The sequence below is a fragment of the Sturnus vulgaris genome, chromosome 11 (genome assembly GCF_052056855.1).
Source record: "Sturnus vulgaris isolate bStuVul1 chromosome 11, bStuVul1.hap1, whole genome shotgun sequence".
NCBI classification, from domain to species: domain Eukaryota; kingdom Metazoa; phylum Chordata; class Aves; order Passeriformes; family Sturnidae; genus Sturnus; species Sturnus vulgaris.
In genome coordinates this window covers 18,198,968-18,221,956 of record NC_142253.1, presented here as the reverse complement: position 1 = coordinate 18,221,956, position 22,989 = coordinate 18,198,968, and the positions used below count along the sequence as shown (strand labels likewise).

General features: G+C 43.2%; 1 protein-coding gene and 1 long non-coding RNA gene across 9 annotated transcripts in view; one reads left to right on the top strand and one right to left on the bottom strand.

The window, feature by feature from the left end:
• Positions 1–145: 145 nt before the first annotated feature.
• On the bottom strand, positions 146–8,415 carry HRH1 (histamine receptor H1). Its single transcript, XM_014869760.2, has 4 exons — positions 8,360–8,415; positions 6,490–6,628; positions 4,360–4,524; positions 146–3,338 (listed from the first exon to the last, which is right to left on the bottom strand). Exon 4 carries the CDS (start codon positions 3,220–3,222, stop codon positions 1,819–1,821), a length of 1,404 nt encoding a protein of 467 aa, XP_014725246.2. The 5' UTR covers positions 3,223–3,338; positions 4,360–4,524; positions 6,490–6,628; positions 8,360–8,415; the 3' UTR covers positions 146–1,818.
• LOC148222515 (uncharacterized) overlaps positions 7,997–22,989 on the top strand; it is a 30,183-nt gene continuing 15,190 nt past the window's right edge. For 4 of the 8 annotated variants that reach the window (XR_015806115.1, XR_015806114.1, XR_015806108.1 and 1 more), the window contains exon 1: positions 10,988–12,601. This is a non-coding gene — a long non-coding RNA (uncharacterized LOC148222515). Of the gene's footprint in view, positions 8,186–8,285; positions 8,386–8,526; positions 9,775–10,987; positions 12,602–22,989 lie in introns of those variants that run through there. The other 4 variants (XR_015806113.1, XR_015806111.1, XR_015806112.1 and 1 more) reach the window with 4 other exon arrangements.

The following is a 22,989-nucleotide window of genomic DNA, read 5'->3' as shown; positions in this document are numbered from 1 at the left end:
TGAGAAATTTTCTTAATTTCTTAAGTTTCTTAAATTAGGCACTATCCCATTTCCCTGTTTTATCTAATAGCTATAAAATGTGGCTATCATAAATCCACTGTCTTTGCTGTTAACACGGTTACACAAAGATCACGGGTAAAATGACTTGAAATAAAAAAAATATTCAGGCAGCTTTATTTTCCTGTGTTAATCTGTTTGAATGTTCTTTATTTTTACAAAAGGTTTTTTCTTACAGTCACCATCATTTTTAAACCATTTTCAATGATCGTTTAAATAATTTTCAATGATCTTGCTGAGCTTTTGTAATGTATTGGTACGTTTTAAGGTCAGAAAAGGCAATTTTCATGATCAACGGGACAGATTTCTTGATAACTCCCAGCAGTGCATGGGCAAATGTGTTTTTCAGCACTAATAACTGTTGCTGACTTTTATTTCCTCAGGGATCATCTAAATTACCATCCATTTTGGCCAGAGTTGCTGTTGCAAATCAGAATAGAAAAAAACAATTTAATGGCTGTGAACGTCAGCAATTGTTTGTAAAGGCCAGGGATTAGAGCATGTGTTTCAAAAGCTTCTGTTCTCTACTCAAAAAAGGTGCATTTTACTTCTTGTGCAGCTGTTCCTCCTGCAGTGAAAAAGTTGTCCGAATTCTGCAATGAATTTTTATGTTTTATGTTCTCTCCCTGCATTTTGCCGTATTTCTCCTAGATTTAAATTTCCTAACTGCAGTTTTTCCTGTGTGCAACTTGAAAGCAAAGTCAATCTCTGAACCTTGCATAATACACTGAAATAGACTGAATTTAAGTTTATTCCTTTAGCACATTTCCCAGTTTTATTAAAATGCAGATATATCAGGGCTTCATTTAATATTGAATTCTTTAAATACAGTTAAGAAAGTGTTCAGGATGTGGGAAATGCATCAGCACAACAAAAGGAATGAGAGGATTTTATTTTTTCTTTGTAACATCAAAGCCAGCCCAGCTTTCAGTTGCACTTCAACATCTTCTTGGTCTCTTTTCCAACACTGAGTATTCTTTTACTATTTTTTTTTCCTGAAATATTTGACAGCAAGATTTATGAAATACAATTAAATAAAAAGGGTAGAAAAGGTAAACATATTTCATGTATAATCAGCTATATTCTGCAAGTCTAGAAACAGCAGCACACCCTTCTAAAGCAGATGGTGAGAGTGTATTAAGCATGGAAATTCTTTTGGGACATAAAAATTGTACTTTTTTTCCAGCAAAGATAATGTACAGTTAATATAAGCACGATATCAAAGGGATACAGTAGGATACACACTAAAACTTGACATTTGATGTAAAGTTTGTGATTTGGAGGAGGATATAAATAAATAGGGAAGTTTTTTAAAACAGTTGGAAGTTCTTTCTTTGACTGTGCAAAGTGCCTCCACTTGCAAATGTCACTTCACAAGCAATGTCTTTAATGGAGTAAGTTGAAAGAAAAAAAATGCTTTTGGCTAATCACAGAAATGTGATTTCTTCCTTTTCTGTAGCTGAATAATTTATAATCGCTGAAAACATCTATTTGTATCTCCATTTCTGTGATGGAAGTGGTGATCTCAAATGACAACACTGTAACAGTTCATATATTGACCTAGAATTTTTCAGATTCTTGATCCGAAGTTGCTCTTCAAATGTGTTAAAACTATCAAATGCACATTTCCCACTTTTACTAACACTTCTTTATAGATTACAGTTTGGCAGAGTCTTTTACTGCACCCATCCTTTGACACTGGAACGTTTTGTTTGCTTGAACTCCTGAGCTGCACTTGAGCTCCATAACCCCAGAGCAGCATCAAGGAATGTGAAGGATCTTTTTAAAAGTCTTCTTGAAATTGTGGTTGCAGAGAGGATAGAGGAATGGGTTCAAGGTGGAGTTGATGTAGCCGAGCCAGATGGTGAACCTGTGCAGTTCTGAGAGCTGCTCGTGGTCGTGGAAGGTTACCACCATGAAGAGCACGAAGTAGGGGATCCAGCAGAGCATGAAGGCTGCCATGATGACCCCCAGCTGCTTGGCTGCCTTCCTCTCCCTGTTGCCGTGCCGGTGGCTGCTCCTGGGATGGCTGTGCAGGGTGTGCCACGTTTTCCTCAGGAGCGTCAGGCCCCTGGAATCCCTGCGCTCGGTCCTTCCCTGGGGACAGCAGGCTCCTGGGGGGCTGGGCTGCTCTGCTCGGGGCGTGACCTCAGTGAAGGTGTGGTTGTCGGATGCCACGCTGGAGTCACTGTCCTGGCTGTCGGGCTGCTCGTTGTTCCCGGCTTTTCTCGTGGCACACACCCCCTTCTTCCCTGCTTTATCCAAGCCAGGCTCGGGCTTGGCTGTGCTGAGAGAGAAACAGCTCCACTTCGGGACCTTCCCATTGCTCAGTGCCTTGGAAGCCTTGTCAGCATGGCTGAAATGAAGCTCTGCCTCCACTCTTTGGGGCTTTGGGGAGTTCTGCTCGTCTGCGCCAGGGCTGTTCACACCTAACATTTGCTTCTGATGGCAAATATTTTTCTCGTCCTTGGTCTTGGCCTGATGCACGTTTTTTTCCACGGCAGACCAGTAAGATCCATTGGTGAGCTCTCGGTGCTGGCAGTGTTTCCGAACAGCTCTGAAGATTTTGCAGTAGAACCACAACATCAGCAGGGAGGGCAGGTAGAAGTTGAAGATGGCCGTCACCACCTTAAACCAGGTGACTTGGAAGAACTCGGTCTCACACTTGTCCCTGGCCACCCTCCTTTGCCCGTTGTTGGCAAAGACGTGCCAGCCCAGGATGGGGATGACCCAGGTGAAGGAGAGCAGCCACACGGCCAGGATGAGCAGCGAGGCTCTCATTTTGGTGCGGTACTTGAGGTACTTGAGCGGCTGCTGCACCGAGCGGTAGCGGTCCATGCACAGGATGAAGAGGTTGAAGATGGAGGCCGTGCTGGCCACGTAATCCATGGAGAGCCAGAACAAACAGGCTGGCAGCCCCAGGGGCCACTCGGGGCTCAGCAGGTACACGATGTGCAGGGGCATCACGGCCGCCCCCACGATCAGATCCGCGATGGACAGGCTCACGATGTATAAATTCCCCACGGTCTGCAGCTTCTTCTCCGTTTTCACAGCACACAGCACCAAAATGTTCATGACGATGGTGATCAGGGAAATGGTTCCCAGGAACAGCCCCAGCAGAGCTGAGGAAGCGTTGCTGGAGTTCCCTGTAGTGTTGTTGGACATGTTTGTGGCACACAGAGAGAGAATCGCAGTGCACGTCCAGGCCTCGGACGCTCAGTCATGGTGTGCACTCCTGGATGAAAACGTGTTGGGTCGCCTGGGGATTTTTATTTCCAGAACTAGAGAAAAGAAAAAACCATACCAGTCAATGTAGTAATAAGATAATAAAGCTAATTTGTGCCTCAGCTTAGCACTTTTAGGGCTTTCCTAAATAACAATTTTTTACAGCATTTTACAGACAGACAGTTTGTGTTTTATGAAACCCCACTAACCAATCCCAAACAGTTTTCATAGAGCTTCATCTATTTCTGACCCCAGAATCTGAAGAAGAAATTTAATTCCTCATGGCTCTAATTCTTTATATCTCATTAAACAGCTGATGATGAACCATAACATAAACTCTATATTAGCAAACCAATTTAAAATGTGGTATCAAAAAGCAATATTAACATATTTTGTACTAGATAATTTAAACAAGCCAGTGCTTATTTACAACCTCCATCTGACAGCTTGAGAATCCAGCAGTTGGCAGTCAGTAAGCAGTCATTCAAATTATAGGTAATGAGTAATCTCTTCCTACACAATTTAGGCTCACACAGATTTCAAACATTTAATGATGCCAGGCTTATTTGAGATCAAATGCAAAATAATAGGATTTTTCAGGATTAATAAGCATCTTTTGCTTCCCAACTGCCAACTTCGTGTATTGATCTATAGTGCAGAATTGCTTAATAGTATTTTATATCTTATAACAAATGATCAATTGACCAAATTCTGCCTCCATTCCATTGGTGAAAAATGTCTGTGAGGGCAACACACATTTTGTGCCATTTCATAGCTTGTCTGTTTAGGTTCTGGTAAATCTCTTAAAGCAATAAGGAAGGAAATTGAGACTGTAAATATATTTGCTCAAAGTATTTACACAACTAACATTGAGGATGTACTCACCCTCATAACTCTAAACATGGCCAGAGCAACACAGTGCAACAGTTGGTTCAATAATCAGGATTTCATATTGAAATTCAATGATGCAATACTTCATTTAACTATCCTTTTTATTCCAGTAATCGGGGTTTAAGCTTAAATGATTTGTGCTTCCTTATGAGAGGTCAAATTCCTTCTTTCCTGGGCTTTACTCACCGGTGGGTGTTGGGAGAGGAGCTGTGTCCTTGGGGCCAGCAGCATCCATAGGCAGAGGAGACAGGAGCACCTTGGGGAGTGCTGTGATCCCAGATTCCTTCAGGCTCTGCCAGGACAATTCCTCTGTGGCAGCTGCTCACAGGTCCCAGAGCCCTCGAGCATCTCCTGAAAATGAGGACAGAAATTACTCCATGGGTGTTTGGGACAGAAATTACTCCATGGATGTGAAACCAGCTTGTCTAGAGAGTGATTACATTCCAGTGTTTAAGTTTACAAGGTATGGTCAAGGCAAGGAGCTGATGTAAGAACCTGGAACGAGTGATCTTCACCCCCACATATTTCTATTTGAATGTATGGTAAAATAAAGGGAGAAAAAGCAACTTTAATTGAGTCTTCAACTGAAAAAAAAATACCAGCAAAGAAAGCTGCCTGGTTAGACAGCTCTCCTTGGCTGCATGTGGAATATATGAACTGCATTTGGGCTTGGACTGGATGATCTCCAGAGATCCTTCCAACCCTAAGAATTGTGGGATTCTGTGAATAAAACAGCAGAATGCAGTAAATGGTGTTCACTGCTTCCCAGACTTTCTCCTGAGCTCTGCTGTGGTTGGATAGGGCAGGATTTAGGAAGCAACTTGCAGAGCTGATCTGGGGTACTCCTGCTCCAAAGAAGGTTAATGTGCCCTTTCTTCAGGAGCCACTGATGTAGTTCCTTATCTCTAACTCACCTTCCAGCAGAGGAAAGTAATAATAATGAATAAATGGGGTTTAATATTTGCACAGTTTAATTACACTGAAACAAAGTTCACTAAGACCGACTTAAAAAAAAAACCAGCCCAAAACCTTGAATTGTTTTGTGGAAATTCTAAACCCTGACCTCACCGTGAAATGCCTCTTTAATTTTTGCTGTCTGTGAAGAGATTTTTCTACAGGGAGGCTCAGCAATCACGGTTTGTTATTGTATTACATTTCCAAGGAAGAAGGATCTGCTGGGAGATGCTGAGGGGATGCCTCGGTGCCTCATTAGTGCAGGTGCAATCCATTAAGCCCTGACTGAGTGGGAGTGAGTTTCTAGCAACTGGCACATCTCTTGCTGATAGGTTTTTAAGAAATTACAGCTGCAAAGAGAAAAGTTCTTGTTCATCAGACTAAACTCAAGGCAGAAAGTGAGATTTTAATTCAGATGGCCATTACTCACTCTGTGATGATTAAGAGACTTTTTTATTTCTAGTGGTTTTTTTTCCCTAAATTATTCTTGACTTGTTGAAAGAAATTTGATCAATTTCCCTCTCAAAACTAATTTATTTCTCTGTAGGGGGACAATCCCTATGCAATTCCTGCCAATATTCAAGGAATATTTTTGATAAAAAGTAAATGAAAAAACTTGGTAAACCTGCCTGTTGTTTCCACTCAAATGACAATTCTCAGTCCAGCCAGGACAGTTTGGAAGTGTAGGTTCAGTATCCTTCAACTAGCATTATTAGCTGCTTAAACAATATTCTACACCCCATTGTATTTACTTTCTTTTTTTTTCTAAGTGAATTTATTATTTTTAAATTTCAGCCTTAACCTGAAGTTACCAGGAGATAGATACAGACTTTTTTGACTCTGGCTGGCATTTTTTTAACAACTCTCTTTAACACTTGGCTTATATTCCATGAATATTAAAAAGAGCTAACAGAAGATGGACACATTCCAAAGAATGTTTTGGCCTTCCAAATGTAAGCTCAGACTTCCATGAAACTCCTCTTCCGGCAGTTCAATTTTCTAGTTAAAGTTGTTCTAAATGTCAGTTTTTCCATAACAAAATCCAGTCTTGTTCTTGTGGTAGCATTTTCCAAATATGGATTATTTTGTCAAGAGATTGGAGAAAAATGTTGTCTTGACTAGAATCCCAGAGCTTCCAGATATGGTATTAATTTACCCTGCTAGTTTAAACATTAACAATATCAACTATTTGATCATCAATGGGATCTCTTAGCAAACAGTATTTAAATGTAATTTCCTATAAGTGCTGCTGTGCTGTGTTTACTCCATTACTGTAAAAAGCAGAATTTGCTATAGGTGCCAGACCTGTGAAATCACTTCTGTAATAGAAGAAAAGTCCTTTGATGCAATAAATAAACAAACCTGTGTGCTGTAAAGTTCCATATAAACAAAGGGGAATTTCCCAGGAATCTGGTTCCTTCAAAGCTGAGCAGCTGCAGTGGTGCCTTTGTATTCTGGGTTTGGAACTGTTATCCCAACTCAGTCTAACAGGACATCTTTCCTAAAAGGACAGCAAAGAAAAACCTTGATTTTTTTTGGACTCCACCTTGTGTACTGTGTACTGACTCCAACCTCTGACAATGGTGGGTTTAATCCCTCTGCATCAGAAATACAATTAACTTTTTAAAATGTAACTCACCCTGTCATTCAGACATCAAGATCTGGTTCTTTCCAAGTGGCTTGGGAAATCACTACTCACAAAAGTAAAAAACAATGTATGTGAGTAAGAGTTGGGAGTTCTTTCAGTGGTGAGGTTGACCACTATGAAAACTCTTTGGTGACATACTTGTATTCAGCTCAAGTGAACTTTTGGTGCCTTGGAACTGTATGAAAACCATCACAAAAATGCCCAGATTAAAAAATTCTAGTGGGTTTGGGGAGTCACTGTCTCTTTGTACTGGGAATAAAAGTAAACCCTGCTACGGAAAAATTTATTTTGCATCACTTTTTTTTTTCATCTCTAATTTGGAACCCCTATTTTCAATCTCTTCAAACATCTGGTGAACTTGCTGTGATAATTTGATTAGTTCCTTCATATTTTAGCAATAACTCATCTAAAATACAAAGCTTTTCCTTTCTAGAAATACACATCTGACTTAAACAAGCCCCCCCCCTTTTTTTCCAGGTAGCTTTAATGTTTTTTGTTGGATGACAGAGGGACACAGGGTCTCTTACAGTGAGAGTGCCTGCTGCCTTGCAAGTAAAAACTTAAGAAAACATCTTATCCAAGATTTCCCATTCCTCTCCATCATTCCTGTCTGTGAAGGAAAGCCTGGCAAGGCCACAGCAAGAATGGGATAAGGTTTAGGGCAGTTTATGTCCCTGCTATAGGGTCAACCCCCTCAGCATGAGCTGGGCTTCATTTGAGAAAAGATGTGTATGAAAATAATGCATTTAGGGTTTTTCCTCGCAAGAGCACAATTGTTTTCAGAAGAGGGTGAGGAGGGGCATGAGGGTTTAAGTTCCTTCTCTTCCTCTTTCTTCAGCCAAGCCACTGTTCTCCCTTAAAACGAGGAACCAACCCCTCCCTGCCTGTTTTTCCCAGCCATGTACCCTTCCCCTCCCTCACCAGAAAGATGCTTGAAACAAAAAAATAAATATTTTCCGGGCTGACAGGAACTCCCCCGAACCATTGTAATTCAAGCGTGGCCATTAAGTACAATGGAGAATCTGGACTTTATCCATGTTTCCCTTCCCTTCCTTTCCATTTCCATCTGAACATCCCCCCGTGCTCTGGCCCTTGCTGCTCTGACCCGCAGCCACTCTTCTGTGCTCCGGGGACAGGGGACAGACCTGGAACTTTTGGAGCCGCTGATCTGCAGCTTGGACCAGTGTCCTCCGGGGAGGAAAGCTGCCTGAGCTCCCTGCAGGCTACTGATGCACTTTTGGGATTTTTCTCTAGCTTGGCTTGCCCCTCCCTTGGTTTGGGAGACCCTTTGCTCCACGCTCCCGTCTGCTGCTCTGGGCTGGGATGCGCCGGGTAAGGAGCAGCCAGAATCTGCCAAGGGCTCCCAATTAATGCTGAGCGAGAGTTATGGGAAGCGGAGTGTGTTTGCTGGTGAGTTGTGCTGCTCCTGTTGGCTTTTCCCTCCCCTCTCCCCTCGCTGCGCTCAGGTACCGCCGCAGCCTCAGCCGGGACGAGCGAGCTCCCAGGAGCCTCCAATCCCTCCAATCCCTCCCGTTTCCCCTCGCCCCGGCTCCCTCCTCCCTGTCCCCGCCGCTGTTCACTCACCGGAGCGAGCGGGAGAGCGGAGAGCGGTGCGGAGCTCCGGCAGCGGGGCCGGGCGGGGCCGGGCGGGGCCGCTCCCCCTGCCCCGGGGCTGGGCAGGGCACGGCGGGCACGGCCAGGGACGGGACGGGAGGAGGAGGAGGATGCGAGGGTGATGGGATAGATGCGATGGAGGGGGTGGGAAGCGATGGGAGGCGATGGGAGGCGATGGGAGGCGATGGGAGGTGATGGGAGGTGATGGGAGGTGATGGGGTGCGATGGGAAACGGTGGATGCGATGAGAGGCGGTGGATGCGATGGGAAGCGATAGGAGGCGGTCGATGCGACGAGATGGGAGGCGGTGGATGCGATGGGAGGCGGTGGATGCGATGGGATGCGATGGGATGCGATGGGATGCGATGGGATGCGATGGGATGCGATGGGATGCGATGGGATGGGAGGCGGTGGATGCGATGGGAGGCGGTGGATGCGATGGGATGGGATGCGATGGGATGCGATGGGATGCGATGGGAGGCGGTGGATGCGATGGGATGGGATGCGATAGGAGGCGGTGGATGCGATGGGAGGCGGTGGATGCGATGGGATGGGATGCGATAGGAGGCGGTGGATGCGATGGGATGGGATGCGATGGGATGCGATGGGAGGCGGTGGATGCGATGGGATGGGATGCGATGGGATGCGATAGGAGGCGGTGGATGCGATGGGATGGGATGCGATGGGATGCGATGGGAGGCGGTGGATGCGATGGGATGGGATGCGATAGGAGGCGGTGGATGCGATGGGATGCCCGGCGCCGTCCCGCCCCGGCGCTCCGGCACGCTGCAGAGGGACGTTCCCCTCTTGCAGACGGATGTTCCCCTCCCTTCGGGGAAGAGCCCGGTCTGGCCGCTCCGCTCCCCGCGGCTCTGCTCTCCCCGCCCGCCGGAGAGCCCCGGGTGTGGCTGCAAACCTGTGGCAATCTGAGCTGGCTGCAGAGGGGAGGTGACGTGGGGAGTTCACCTGAGGTAACCCCAGGAGGCAGCGGAGGATCGGACACCACATCCTGGTTTGGGACCATCCCAGCCCTCATCAGTCACAGGGCTGTCACTGCTCTGGGGACAAGCACTGGGGCTGAAGTAGCAGTAACTGGGTGTTTTTTTAGTGGAGCTGCCTTACACAACAACTTTGAGATCTGGAAAATCCCAAATATGTAACACATCATTGCATATTTAGCTAAATGGATGTCTTTGTGATTCACATAGGTCCAGTACATCTTCTCTGTGTTAAACATGCACGCAGGGTTTGGAGGATGTTCTTGCAACTAGCTTACCAATATTCATTCCTTTCTTTAAGATCATGCTTATTTTCCCCTCATTTTTAAAATCGTTTAGAAATGTGTTGCACAAAACTCTCTGTGGATTCAAAGGAGTGATCTGCTATGTAAGTCACAAAGAATTTGTGCAATGATGTTTTTGCAAACAGCATTGTTGGGCACTTGGTAACTTCATTGTTTGTGAAACTGGTGAAGAGGAATTGCAAAGTTTGCACAATTCCTCTCCACCTTGAGCAAATAGGAAAATACAGGAAATCCCCATGTTCCTGCCCTTAATCTAAGAGGATAGTATCCATTGCCAAAAAGTGCAACTCTCAGCAAAGTGCTACATCCATTAACTCCTTTTTTGGTGTTTCTAAGGCACTCCTTCTGCTCTTGACTTATTCCCTGTGCCATTGCAATTATGATAAACCTGATTTCTAAACAGATGTTAGCTTGGGTCCTGTGTCTGGGTGTCAGAGCAGGGACCAGCCTGTGCCCAGTGGTGCTGAGAAATAGAAGAGGCAACAAGCAGGAAGTGATGCCTGGGAAGTTCCACCAGGACAGGAGGCAGAACTTTGTCCCTGGGCAGTGACCAAGCACGGAACAGATTGCCCAGAGAGGATGTGGAGTGTCCCTCCCTGGGGATATTCCAGAGCTGTGCGAACACAATCCTGTCCTCGTGTCCTGGCATGGCCCTGCTGGAGCAGGGAGGTAGCACCAGCTGAGCCCCTGTGGTGCCTTCCAGTCTGACCTGAGAGGCTTTACCCTGGAAAATGCTTCTGAAAGAGATGAATGTCTTTTCTTGCTCGTGGCTGTCACACAGGACTTGAAGAAGAACCTGTGTGCTCCCAGCCCCGCTCGCAGCCAATGATGTTTAGCTTCACTTCTGCAGCAGTTTCCTGCTCAGTCTCCTTTGCTGTTTGACCTTTTTGCTAAGTGCAAACAGGTTTTAGGTAGGACACCGTAAATCAGGGATGTTTATGTTTCATATAACACCGATTTGCAACTGCTCCGTGTGTTTATTCTCATTTGGATCTCTTCCATCCAGACAATGCTTTCTGCAAGCACAACCAGAGATGGAGGCCTTAGCCCCACGCTGAAGTGGTGCTGTGAGATGTTCCTGTGTCCCAGAAAAAGTCTTTGTTCCAAACTGGATTTAACCTCCTTTAGAGTGCCAGGGGCTTTGTGCTGCTGAAGGTGGAACCGGAATTTGCATTTATATAGAAAGGACCAAAGTAAATCACAGAACTCCAGGATGGGTCAGGCTGGAAGGCACCACAGGGGCTCAGCTGGTGCCACCTCCCTGCTCCAGCAGGGCCATGCCAGGGCACATGGACAGGATTGTGTCCATACAACTCTGGAATATCCCCAAGGAGGAGACCCCACAGCCCTTCTGGTCTCTGTTCAGGGCTGGGCAGAGGGGCAGAATTGCTCCAGATGTGATCACAGGCCTGGCAGAGGGGCAGGGTTGCTCCAGATGTGCCCCCAGGGCTGGGCAGAGGGGCAGGGTCACTCCAGATGTGTCCCCAGGGCTGGGTAGAAGGGCAGGATCACTCCAGATGTGCCCCCAGGGATGGGCAGAGGGGCAGGATCACTCCAGATGTGTCCCCAAGGCTGGGCAGAGGGGCAGAATTGCTCTAGATGTGCCCCCAGGGCTGGGCAGAGAATCCCTCCCTGCCGTGCTGGGAATGCTCTTCCCGATGTCCCCAGGGTCCCACGGGCCTCCTTGTCCCCAGGACACCCTGGTGGTCAGCACACCTGAAAGAGCTCCACTTGTCACAGCAATGACAATTCCTTGGGGGATGTGCCTCTATTATCTTACGTCCAGAGCTCTGTATTTATTTTGAAATTGTCATTTATTTTGCCAGGCAAAGTTCCAAATTTGCCATAATGTGAACAAGCTCACAGAGGCTAATAAATAAGAATTTTTCTGACAGGATATTCATACAAATTTAGCAGGTTTTCCAAGCTTCCTGTTAAAAACTTCCAGCCCAGACTACTTTTGCTGGAGGATTCTGAAGAGATCCTGTTTCAAACAAGCTCTGATGGAATTTCAAACAAAGCAAATGGATTATGGTTTGAGACAGGGAGCCCTCTTGATTTACACCACCATTACTTTTTATTTGGGAAAACTGAGCAACAGGCTAATAATAGTACAAATGTTGGAGTGTTTGTCAGGGTTTTTAATCTTTGTTTAAATGTTCATTAAGTCTGTGCATGCCCACTATTTTTGCTTTTGATTCTGCATATTGAACTACAGAGTACTGCAAGCAGTTATTGAAGTAAAGTTTTGATTTAATTTGCAGATTCATCTTTATAATAAATAATAAATTAATCCGCCCATGCAAATGAATAAATCTTTGTGAATTCTTTCTGGTGTCCATTATGCCATAAGTGGTAATATGTGATAGCTCAAGTATGTGCTGGGGTTGTTTTTCTGTATTTTCTTCTATTGATTCTTTTGGATGCAAGCAATCTTCTGTTGCCAGCATGTATTTGAAATATCTGTAAGATTTATGTCTTTAATTATATCCATGACTTGCTGCTTCCAATGCACATAAACCATTAAGTTATTGTACATAAGTTGCCAATTTGGGAGCCTACTTAATGTCATTAAACTCACCTAGCAAATTTTGGTTTTTTTCTTGCTGAAAAACTGCCCATTGAATTGGCTTTATCCCTCTCTCTCTTTCTGTTTTGTCTCTTTTTATAATTACTATAACGTTTACTTCATATATGTACTAATTATAGTTCTATTATTTCTATTTCTATTTCTATTTATGTAGATATTCCTGACTATAAATGTGAAGCTGTGCACCTATAGATTCTGGAGCTGGAAAACGAAACCCATGTTTCTTAGTCTCAAATGAAACATGTGCAAAGCAAAAGCTGAGGTGCAAAACGTCATCTTAAGGACATGCTAAGCATCTGTGGAGCTGAAGAAGGAGGCAGGTGGGTCCCAGCCACATTTGTGTCTTTGTAAATGCTTTTAGAAATTAATTTATAAAAGCAGATTTAAAAGGAGATTTATGGACTCACCCATATCCCCTTTCCCTCAGCTCAGGGCTGCAGGAAAATGAGTCAGGCAGGTTAAATTTGATACTCCACGACCAGGAATTCTGGATTGAGGTTTGAACTCTGACTCCACATTTATTTTTGGATTTGGACAACCTCTGTGCTGGTCCCCTGTGCTGTTCTTCATCTGTTGGGTGTTATTTTTGTCCTTAAGGGGTTGCTTTGTTATCAGTGGATCCATGGCATTGCTATACAAACTTAAAGTATTCAATACAGGCAAATTTTCTGGTGCTGCATTTAATAGAAGTGAATGAATAGAGGTGTGATGGACATGATGGTATCTGTGCCAATCAGTCTCCAATGATTTTTTGTTTCTTTGTTTGTTTTGGACAGTCTAGTGGGTGTTTTGTTTGGACAGGGCTGGATTCTCAGAAATGGAGCTCTGGGATGGACATATCATATTCCTATGATAGTTTCAACATGCCAGGTACCTCTGGGAAATCTGTTTCAGTGTAGGTGAATGCCCTACCTGTCCATTTGGATGGTCAGTTTTTCAGCCATAGATCAAGCACATTCACATGGAAAAGTTAGCTCCAAGTTCCTGAGAATATTAGCAGAAACTACACTTTTAGAGATTTGTGATGTGGCAAAATTTCGCTAGAAATCTCAAAATAGTATCTTCAATAAACACTTGAGAACTTGGCTTCTGGGATTGAAATTGCCTGATTTTTGTCTTGCAGATTATGACAGGCCCTTCTGATAAATGGGGAGACTGATTCTATTTTGTAAATATGCTCAGCATTTCTTTGTGCTTGCAGAAAGTGATTTATTCTGGAACAGGATAAAACAGTGCTGTCAGAGAAACTGCCTAGTAAAGATAAACCAGGGGAGATAAGGAACAGCTTTCTGGCCCTTCAAAGGGCTCTGTTGTGTTACAAAACAGATATTAACCATAAGCAAGGGGGGAAAAAAGGGAGTTGTGCTGTTTTACTGCTCCTTGTTTCTGGAATAGGGGAGGAACAGAGTGTGAGGGACAAAGGTTCTGTGTAACCACCCAGCTGCACATTGCCACACATCCAGAGCCTGCTGGAGGCAGAAAACTCTGTCACTCCCTGAGGATTACAGGTGCAGTTTGAGCTGGGCTATTACAGCCTGATCTCCCAATCCCAGCCTTTGCAGGCAGAAATTCTGTGGTTTCTGCTTTTCTTTGTGTGCTCTGCCCAGTGTGGAAGGAGAGGTTGGTCTGGAGGTCACCTAAACCTGTCCCAGGGGGTTCATGCCCCTCCTGGAGCTGCCAGCCCTGGCTTGGTTTAATTTTAGGAAGCTTCCAGGGATGGGAATTCCACCTCCTGTCTGTGTGAAGGTCACTCCGCTATTGCACTGCTCCCCTAAGGTGAAGTTCAGGCCCCGAATAAATGAGATTATGGGGTAAAACACTAAAAAGGGTTGTGCTCATCCCTTAGGGGTCTCATTGGGAATGGAAGTGGAGGAGGGAATGATGTGGGCAGCCTGGATATAGTTGGAACACCATAACATTTCTTAACACCATAAAATAAATATATTATGGCAGTTTAAGAAACCTCTCACATTTTAACCAGGGGAATAAGACTAAGAAAGTGTCATTACAAATGCCTTTTAAAAATGCTATTTTAGTTATTCAGTTTAAATATGAAAAGAAGAATTTTTGGTGTGGGATGTCATGCTTTTATCCTGAACTCACTTCTTCCATCTGTGGTTTAAATCTCTTTGCATGGTTTGGGGGTAGCTGAGAGCCAGGGAACACTGTCAGCCTGCAAATGATGATGGGATCAAAATATGGGATCCCATATCACGGGTATGGGATTGAGTGACAGACCAAGCCAGTTGGGGGAGGTTGGACAAAATGTCATTGTCATTCATTTCTTTGGTGTTTTTCCATTCAGTCTGAGCTTTTCCACATAGGGATATAAAGGGTAGAGACTGAATCTCTGGTGAAAACAAATAATCCTCCTTCCAGACCCTCCAACGTTTCTGTTGTGAACAGAACATAATCCAAAAACGAAAAGGTCACATCCATGATTAATGACAAAGAAATAAACCAGGTTCAATTTTCTAATGCAATCAAAGTCAGTATTTCCTAGTGAAAATACTTCCATTTCTCCATGCATGGGTGTTGATATGCAGAGTTTTCTCCGATGGAGATGAGTTGAATTTTTTTTCAGACTGCAACAAGACACAAGAAAAATAATTTTCCAAAACATGGAAGAATTGTGGAAACTCATGAAAGGAAGAACTAAAATAACCTTGATTTATTTTCATTTTGATTTTTTTCTTTTTATAGTTTTTTTAAAGAATGGAAACACCTTGTGGGTAGGGGGGAGTTTTTTGGGGATATCTTTGGTTTGTTCGTGCTTTCTAGTGTTCAGCCACCACATAAATAGATTATTTTTATTAATGCTTCTGCTAAGGACTGTTCAGCATCTCTGCTTTTGAGCTTCTAAGAGTTGACTCTGCTGGAGATATCCAGAAATTCTGGACTTTGATTTCTGTTTCCCACTGTCTTTCTGTATTTCTGATGCTGTTGAGGGAATGTTGGCTTTACATTGATGTAATTTCCAACATAAATGTTATTTATTCTTGCCTCCACACTGGAGCTGTTAAGGTGGGTTATTGCCCATGAGTTTTAACCAATACTGGCAGATTGGATCTGTGCATGAACAGAAACTGGCCAGGAAGAGGATTCTGTTCTTTTCTAATTCCCTCTGTCTGCAGGAGATGCATCTGTTTTTAGCTGGAGGTGAAAGGTGAGGCTCGTTTCACACCAGGCACTGATACAAAAATGCTTTTTAAAAATACACAAGTGCTTTTTTAGTGAACCACAGAGCTCTTTTTAGCCATTAAGCCACCCATAAACCACATGAAAGTGCTCATAGGCCACTGCCAGGTATTTACACTTCCAAAATATTAATTTAAATCTATATCTTATTGATACCAGTAAACATGAGGAGTTTTATGTCCTGAAAAGCAGTCTGGGGGAATGTGTAATCTTGAGAAACTTCACTTTTCCTGGTCAAAATCCTAAGTTTTAGATACTTAGGGAAGTTATTAATGTTTGGTAACTGTGTTTTGTGAAGGAAGAAGAAAGATTTTCCTGTTCAAGGTAAGGGAAACAAAATTGTGTTGTGCCCTTCTGTATTGAAGGAAGATGGTGGAAATGAGAACGTTAAATTTGTTTTCTTTGGCAGGGGTCCAGGGACATTGAGGAAAGGAAATTATTTTAGATCCTGAAGAGACGTGGAGGAACTGAAAGTTGAATTTGGCTTTGACTGAGTTCAGCAAAGAGAAACTGAGTTGTTTTCACAAACACCTTTGAGTTTTTAAGGATGAAAATTTGCTTCTTCCCCCTCCCTGCTTTTCTCCATCAATAATTTTTTTAAAAACTTTTCCTCCTGAAAATTGCCAGATAGTCCTTGCCTCAGGAAGTCCAACATGTCCTGGATGTGTGTGTGGATGTGGGCATGTTAGATATCTATAAACATACACATCATTTCTGGGTGATATATTCAGAATGAATCATGTAGGGAATGATATGGAGCTGACAGGAGAGATCACTGATTTATGATGTGTTTCAGACTTTTCTGAGATGGTTTTAGTAGGAAGGAACAGTGGCTGACTGCATTTCCTGTGCAATATTCCACACAAATCCTGAGTTCAGCTTCAGGGAATTCTGGAGCTCAGTACAGGGAAATAAAAAAAAAATAAATCAGTATTGAGGAGCCACTCTCCTTTGTGCCTGCAGTGGCCACAGAAATATTTCCTTGGAGGAGGAGCAGTGTAGGGAGGAGTTCACAGCTTTCCCCCTTGTTAAGGTGGTTCTCATCAGACTGGTCCTGAGTTGTGCTCAAAATTTCTTCTCTCAGCACCTGGACAAGTTCTGCTGGTGGCAGTGAGGAGTTCTTCTGGTCTCTGATGGAAAATAATTAGTGATGCTCATTTTGGTGATGCTGAGGAACACCCTGTGAAGTAGAAATGGGTGATTTTTATGGGCTAGATCCATAATTCCCAGTGATTGGGTATTTTTATAAATGCTGTATTTAGTGTGTCTGTTCCTCTGTATGTCAGAAGGATATGAGCATGGTTTTATTCCCATTACATAAATAAATGTAGCCATTCCCCCATTATTTTTCCCTCAGGGCATGCTGTTTTTCATGATTAAGTTTCTTCCTAAGCACAGCATGCAGGATAGGAAGCAAATATTACATGTATGAGTTTATAATTGCAAGTAAGTGATGATAATACATATAATATTTAATAATTTGCCTATACTGATTTCTCCCACTCATTTTTCACACACTTGATTATGATTCCTAATTGCATTTTCCCTTCTGCTCCATTTGCACATGGAGATATAAAAGCTGTGGCAATGCAGAGTGGGTTTAGTGTTGATTTTGCAGAGGTGTGAGTTGGGTATCACTTGTGGGGTGGTTTTAGGAACAGTCTGGTGCTGTGTCCCTGCTGTGGGGATCAGAACACTCCTGAGTTTCCTTTCCAGCTCACTAAACCACATTCCTTGGGTTTGCCTTCAGCCAAAGGATGCTTTGTGGTGAGCATAGGAGCCTGGCTCCAGGCTGCCTGTTTCTGACCCATGAAATCACAGAAGTATTGCAGGCAATAGCACAATCTTGTCTAGCTCACATCTCAAAGAGAAGCTGTAAAAAATTTAGGTCCTGGCCAATGATTTCCTCCAGGGTGCCCTTTATAGCTGTACATGTGCCAGCTGGATTATTTGCATTGCACCTGCCTGTGACTCTCCTGTATTTCTTGTCTGGATTTGAGATTATTAATGTTTGGTTTTTTTTCTTCCTGTGACACTGGGTAATTTTTGAGTGATTTTTACTCTTCTGAAGTAAGTTAGATGGGATTTTGGGCAGGAATTGTTCCATGGCAGGGTGGGCAGGGCTGGCACAGGGTGCCCAGAGCAGCTGTGGCTGCCCCTGGATCCCTGGCAGTGTCCCAGGACACTGGGGCTGGAGCAGCCTGGGACAGTGGGAGGTGTCCCTGCCATGGCAGGGGTGGCACTGGGTGAGGTTTAAGGTCCCTCCCAACCCAAACCCATCAGTATCTTGCAGAAGAAGTTTTCTCTGAAGTTAGCAGATGTTGCAGAAAGAAGCTGCTGTGGGAATGTGGCACGGATGAAGTATCTTAATGACCTTCAAAGTCATTAATTGCAATCCTGATCTACATTTGTTGTCTGAGAGGTGAATGAATTTCGAAGTAGGAAATGCACTGAAATTGCCTCACTTACAAGAATTGAAACCTTAGCTGGTTTTAATTCATCTGAGAAGTGGAGAGAATATTATTCTAAAAATATTATTGTGAATCTAAGTGCAGTTTTCTTTGCTTGGTGGATGAGTGTTGTTGTGACAGTTTCTTAGTGCTGGGAATTATTTTTTCTCATTAGACATTTATTTTCCATAAACCAAGTCTTTATGATGTGATCAGCTAAAATTAGGCTGCCTTTCTAATAAATTAGTTTACATGCAGTTCTTATATCTGACAGAGGAAAGAGCAGGAGATCCTTGTCCTTGTAACACAGAAAATATTGGATTTGTTTGCAAATTGATGAGTATTTTAATATTTGTAAAATGTGACTTGGTTCAACCTAAGATCTGCACAAGTGCTCAAATTTAACTGGACTTACCAAAACTTTATTTTTTTTTTATACTGGCTTTGATTCCAAAACTTGTAGATATTTTGAGGGAGAAAGTGAAACCTGTCCCCACTAAGAATTAAGGTTAAAGCAAAGATGCCTTCCTAACCAAGCCAACAATTTTTATGAGGAAAATTCTTTTATACAACCTCTGAACATGATCACTTGTGGGGAAAGGTGCTGTAGCTGCAAGAGGATTGATTAAAAGGAAGCACTCTGGATTATGTCAGATTTCTGTAGTTTTATAAGTGCAGGGTCTGAACCTTCAACCACTCTGACTATTTCCCTCCTTTAAAATTCTTTTTCTCCTTAATTATTCCTTGGCTCTGAATAAGCAAGAGGAGGAAGTCTGGCAGCCAGAAGGAAAATATTTACCTTTTAATTTTCCATTAGGCTGTTTGTGACAGAGCAATGAATGTGTTTGTGCCATTGAAAAGGCAGCAGCAGGTGCCACTCAGGGTTGTGATTTAATGGTGGGCTTGGCACTCCTGGCTGTGACTGATGCTCTTCCAGGTCTTTTCCAGCCTAAATGATTCTCTGATCACACATTTGTGTCTTACAAATGCTTGGAGGGGAGAGGAAAACGAACCAAAGTGTGGGAAATGTTTCATTAATGCTTCTTGAGGATGGTGGTGGCACAAAAGGCATCTCAAGAACCTCAGTGCAGGTCGGCATCAGCTCCAGCAGCACTTTGGAGGACATGGAGTTGGAAAATACCTTTATTTCCAACTTACATAGCCTTTACAGAAAATGTATTAAGGAATACTGAAGGAAAAGCTGATCAAAATTCCAAAATCCCTTTTCAACAGAATTAGACTTCAAAGGAAAGTGTGATTTTCAGCTGTTCTCAGGATCGAGGTTATTTTGGAACTTTTGGAGGGAGGGATTTTTTCCTCTTTGTTTTTGCAGCTCTTAGGAGGAATCTGAGTCCTTTCAAGGCTTGGTTTGGGCAGCATTTTGCATATTCCTTTTACAAGTATTGTCTCTGGGAAAAGTCTCTTCCCATCAATGAAATTCTACTCGTGGCTGCTCCTCATAAACCTTTCAGGGCTGAAAGGTGATAAATGCTGAAATACTTCCAAGTGGTTTGTATCCAAATGATCTGAGTTCAGCTGTGGGGAATTTGACCAAAGATGACACCAAAAATCTGGTGTCAGGTTTCATTAACATCCTTGCTCGTTCTTACAAAGTTCTTGAAATGGAGAAATGTAGAAAATGTAGAAAAAGGGTAGAATTTTTTTCACAGATCCTTGTGCTACAGACATAAATTCACTTTTCTAGCTGATTTAGGGCTCTTTCCAGTAAAATCCATAAGTTAACTTCAGGATAAAATAAGAATATAGGATAATATAAGGTAGCATCCATGTGTCTTGATATACCTGGGAATTGCTCTCCTCGTGAATCAGATTGATTTTCTTTTTCTGTGCTATGAGAAAGAGCAATCAGGCCACCCAGGAGAATCTGTGGAAAACATCTTGGGTTGGATTTGTGAGGGGGCAAAAAAAGTACATTAAGAAATGCTTTATACTCTTGAAAAGTGTAAAAAAATAACACCAGAAACTCTTGCAGTGTTTTACAGCTGTTTTGTGCACAAGGTGTGGTGTTTGTGGAATTCATTGCCCTGCCCTGGATTTAAAAGTCTACTTAAAAACCATGTTGCCCTGGGTATAAAACCTATAAAATAAATATTTCTGAGCAATAAAAAGAGTCCTTAATAATTCAAGATGGATTCAGGGAGACAGAAGGGCTTTCAGTGGAAGATTAAGTGCCTTTTCAGACACTTTAGCCATTTGTTTCCATCTTCTACTGCATTTACTATTTATTATTTTGCTTCAAAAAAAAAAAAAAGTTGGTCTCATCTGTGCACTTATTCTTGCAGCTCTGGGGTGGAACTGGGAGGGGAATTCAAGGTGAAAACTTTTCTGGAGCAGCTTGAGCTGAGCTCAGAAAGGGATTGCAGGAACTCAACATTCCTTTCCTCCCTTTGCCTCTCTGTGTGTATTTATCTGAAATTGTTTTGTTATTTCTCTTTTCACGCAGATAACAGGAATGTTATTGTCCTCACAGAAATTTGTTTCGAGGCAAAGTTTAGCAGAATTTTAGGAGTGGAAGGCATTCTGAAAACAGAGTGCTCTGAAGTGCAAGGAATTAAGTTAACAAACCTAAGCTTGGCCTAGAAACAATTTCATTATAAATATGTGAAAAACGAAGTTCGCTTTCCTGGTAAATTTTAAAAGATTTATTAAACAAAGACAAATAGGAGACAAAGACAATAAAACAAAAGGTTCTTACTGCGGGTGCTTGGCATTCAGCCAAGGGCACACACAGACTCAGGAAACACTTTGTTAAATGCATCAATGTGTTGTATATTCATGGACCTTTATGCATGATTCAGAATCATCCCCCCAACCTGTAAATCAACTTTTTTTTTGGTGGCTCCATCCTGTCGCCTACTCCCTGATCAATAAATTCCTTCCCTGGAGTTTGGTTATCTTCATCCAGATAGGATAATCCAAGAATGTGAACATTTTCCTGATTATTTTTTAACCACTCTCTGAGTTAGTTACATGAACAAAAGCTTTTTCCATCACCATGTTATTAGTCCAAGAAAAATATCTTTATCACACTACAATTTCAAAGTTTTGTTAATAATAGAACTAAAAGAAACTATATTAATTCAGCAAAGTTTTCCAACATTATACATATAGCATTCATTTTCATATTTGTGAAAAGCCAATAATATAATATGTACTTATAACAATATATATATAGTAAACTGAAACAAAGTAGAAAATGATCCCAAGGGGAAAAAATGCTGCTAAATAAACTATTTGTCCTCTGCTCACAGGTGTGCACTTGAACATTATTACATTTAATATACACCACGGGGTATAGGCAGCAAAATCAAATATTCCTCAGCTCTTCTGCCTCTGTGTGAAGCCTGGTCCCAGTGTGTGCAGCCTGCAGTTCTGTATAAATGCTCTGTCTGAATTGAAGGGGTAATATCAACTTAGCAGCCCTGTAGAGGAGAGAAACTGAGGGCATTTTGTTTCTGCACAAAGTGTTTTAGTGTGGGCTTGACTCCAGGAGCCTTTGTGCTGTCACAGGTGAGCCGACAGCTGTGGTGACATTGGAAACTTGAAATTCCATTGTTCCGTGCTCTCAGAGTTTAGGAAGGGCTCAGTAGTGAAGGATGATATGTCCCCAAAGCTGCTTTTCTCCACATAAAATCATAAAAATTGGAAAAGAGCTCCAAGGTGGAGTCCCAGCTGTGCCCAGTCTCTTGTCCCCAGCCCAGAGCTCTGAGTGCCACATCCAGGAATTCCTTGGACTCTCCAGGGATGGGCACTCCAAACCTCCCTGGGCACTTCCAAGGCCTGAGCCCCCTTTCCATGGGGAAATTCCTGCTGCTGTCCCACCGGGCCCAGCCTGAGGCTGTTCCCTCTGCTCCTGTCCCTGTTCCCTGGGAGCACATCCCAAATCTCCCCTGGCTGTCCCCTCCTGTCAGGGAGTTGTGCAGAGCCAGAAATTCCCCCTGATCCCCTTTGCTCCAGCCTGAGCCCCTTTCCCAGCTCCAGGTGTGAAAACCCAAAACCCATTGTCCGTTTTTGGGTGTAGCCCCTGAGGGGCTTCATCTGCCCAAAATGTGCTTTCAATAAATAGAACTGCTTTTATTGCCTTCATTCTGTCTGCCCTCTGTTTGTAGGGAGCCCCAAAGGCATCAGCTCAGCCTCTCATCATTTCATCATCCCACTTTGCAGTTATTGCTCCAAATCCACAATATTTACAAACTAAGACTGTTTCTATGAGCGTTGTCCTTGCTCTCCCCAGTAAATCAGCAGGGATAAATTGTGGACACACACATTCACAGAGCTGGGGAATCACAGCTTGGAAATTCTTTCCAGGCCTGGATTTCTCCTGACTCTCAGCTCCATTCCCAGGCTGACAAGCTGACTGCAGCTTCAGTTAGGGAGGAGTCTCCCAGGGTGACAACATGGTGACAAACAGAGTGGAATTCATCACCAACATTAACCCCTGGTGTCTTTCCCGTGGGACACATCCTGAGGTGCTGTCCCAAGGATGTTTTTCCCAATTGTCCAATGAGCTCCTGTCCTGTCCTGGCTGCACTGACACACTTTAAATCCGGGCTGTCTGTACAATAAATTTGCCTTTTTTCCCCAAAGAGCTCCGTGTGTGTTGCTGTCCTTTCTCTCTCTTTGCAGGGCAGTAACAACAATAAATCACCTCACTTTTCCAGCCACAGGGCTTTAGGCTCCCACATTATCCACAGTTATTTCCTTCCTGAGAGCTCTCCAGTCCCATTTTCTTCCTGGGCTCTCCAGGCTGTGGCTGTGAATCAGAACTGGAGCAGGAAACAAAGGAGCCCTGGGAAATCCTTGTGGTCCTTGGACAAGAAGTGATCTCTTAATTCTAGTGGGTCACAGGAAAGGTGAAAACATATTTATCTGCACATATTTAGGCAGCCAATTAATCTCATTTATCTAGGAGTGCACTGGAAGTGCCTTTGAGCAGTCACTAATTCCATCAGGTGTTTATGCAGCACCTTTACAGTGCAGCAAACTGCCCCACAGGGTGCTGCTCTCATTTCTTCTTTAAAAAGATTTTTTTTTATTTC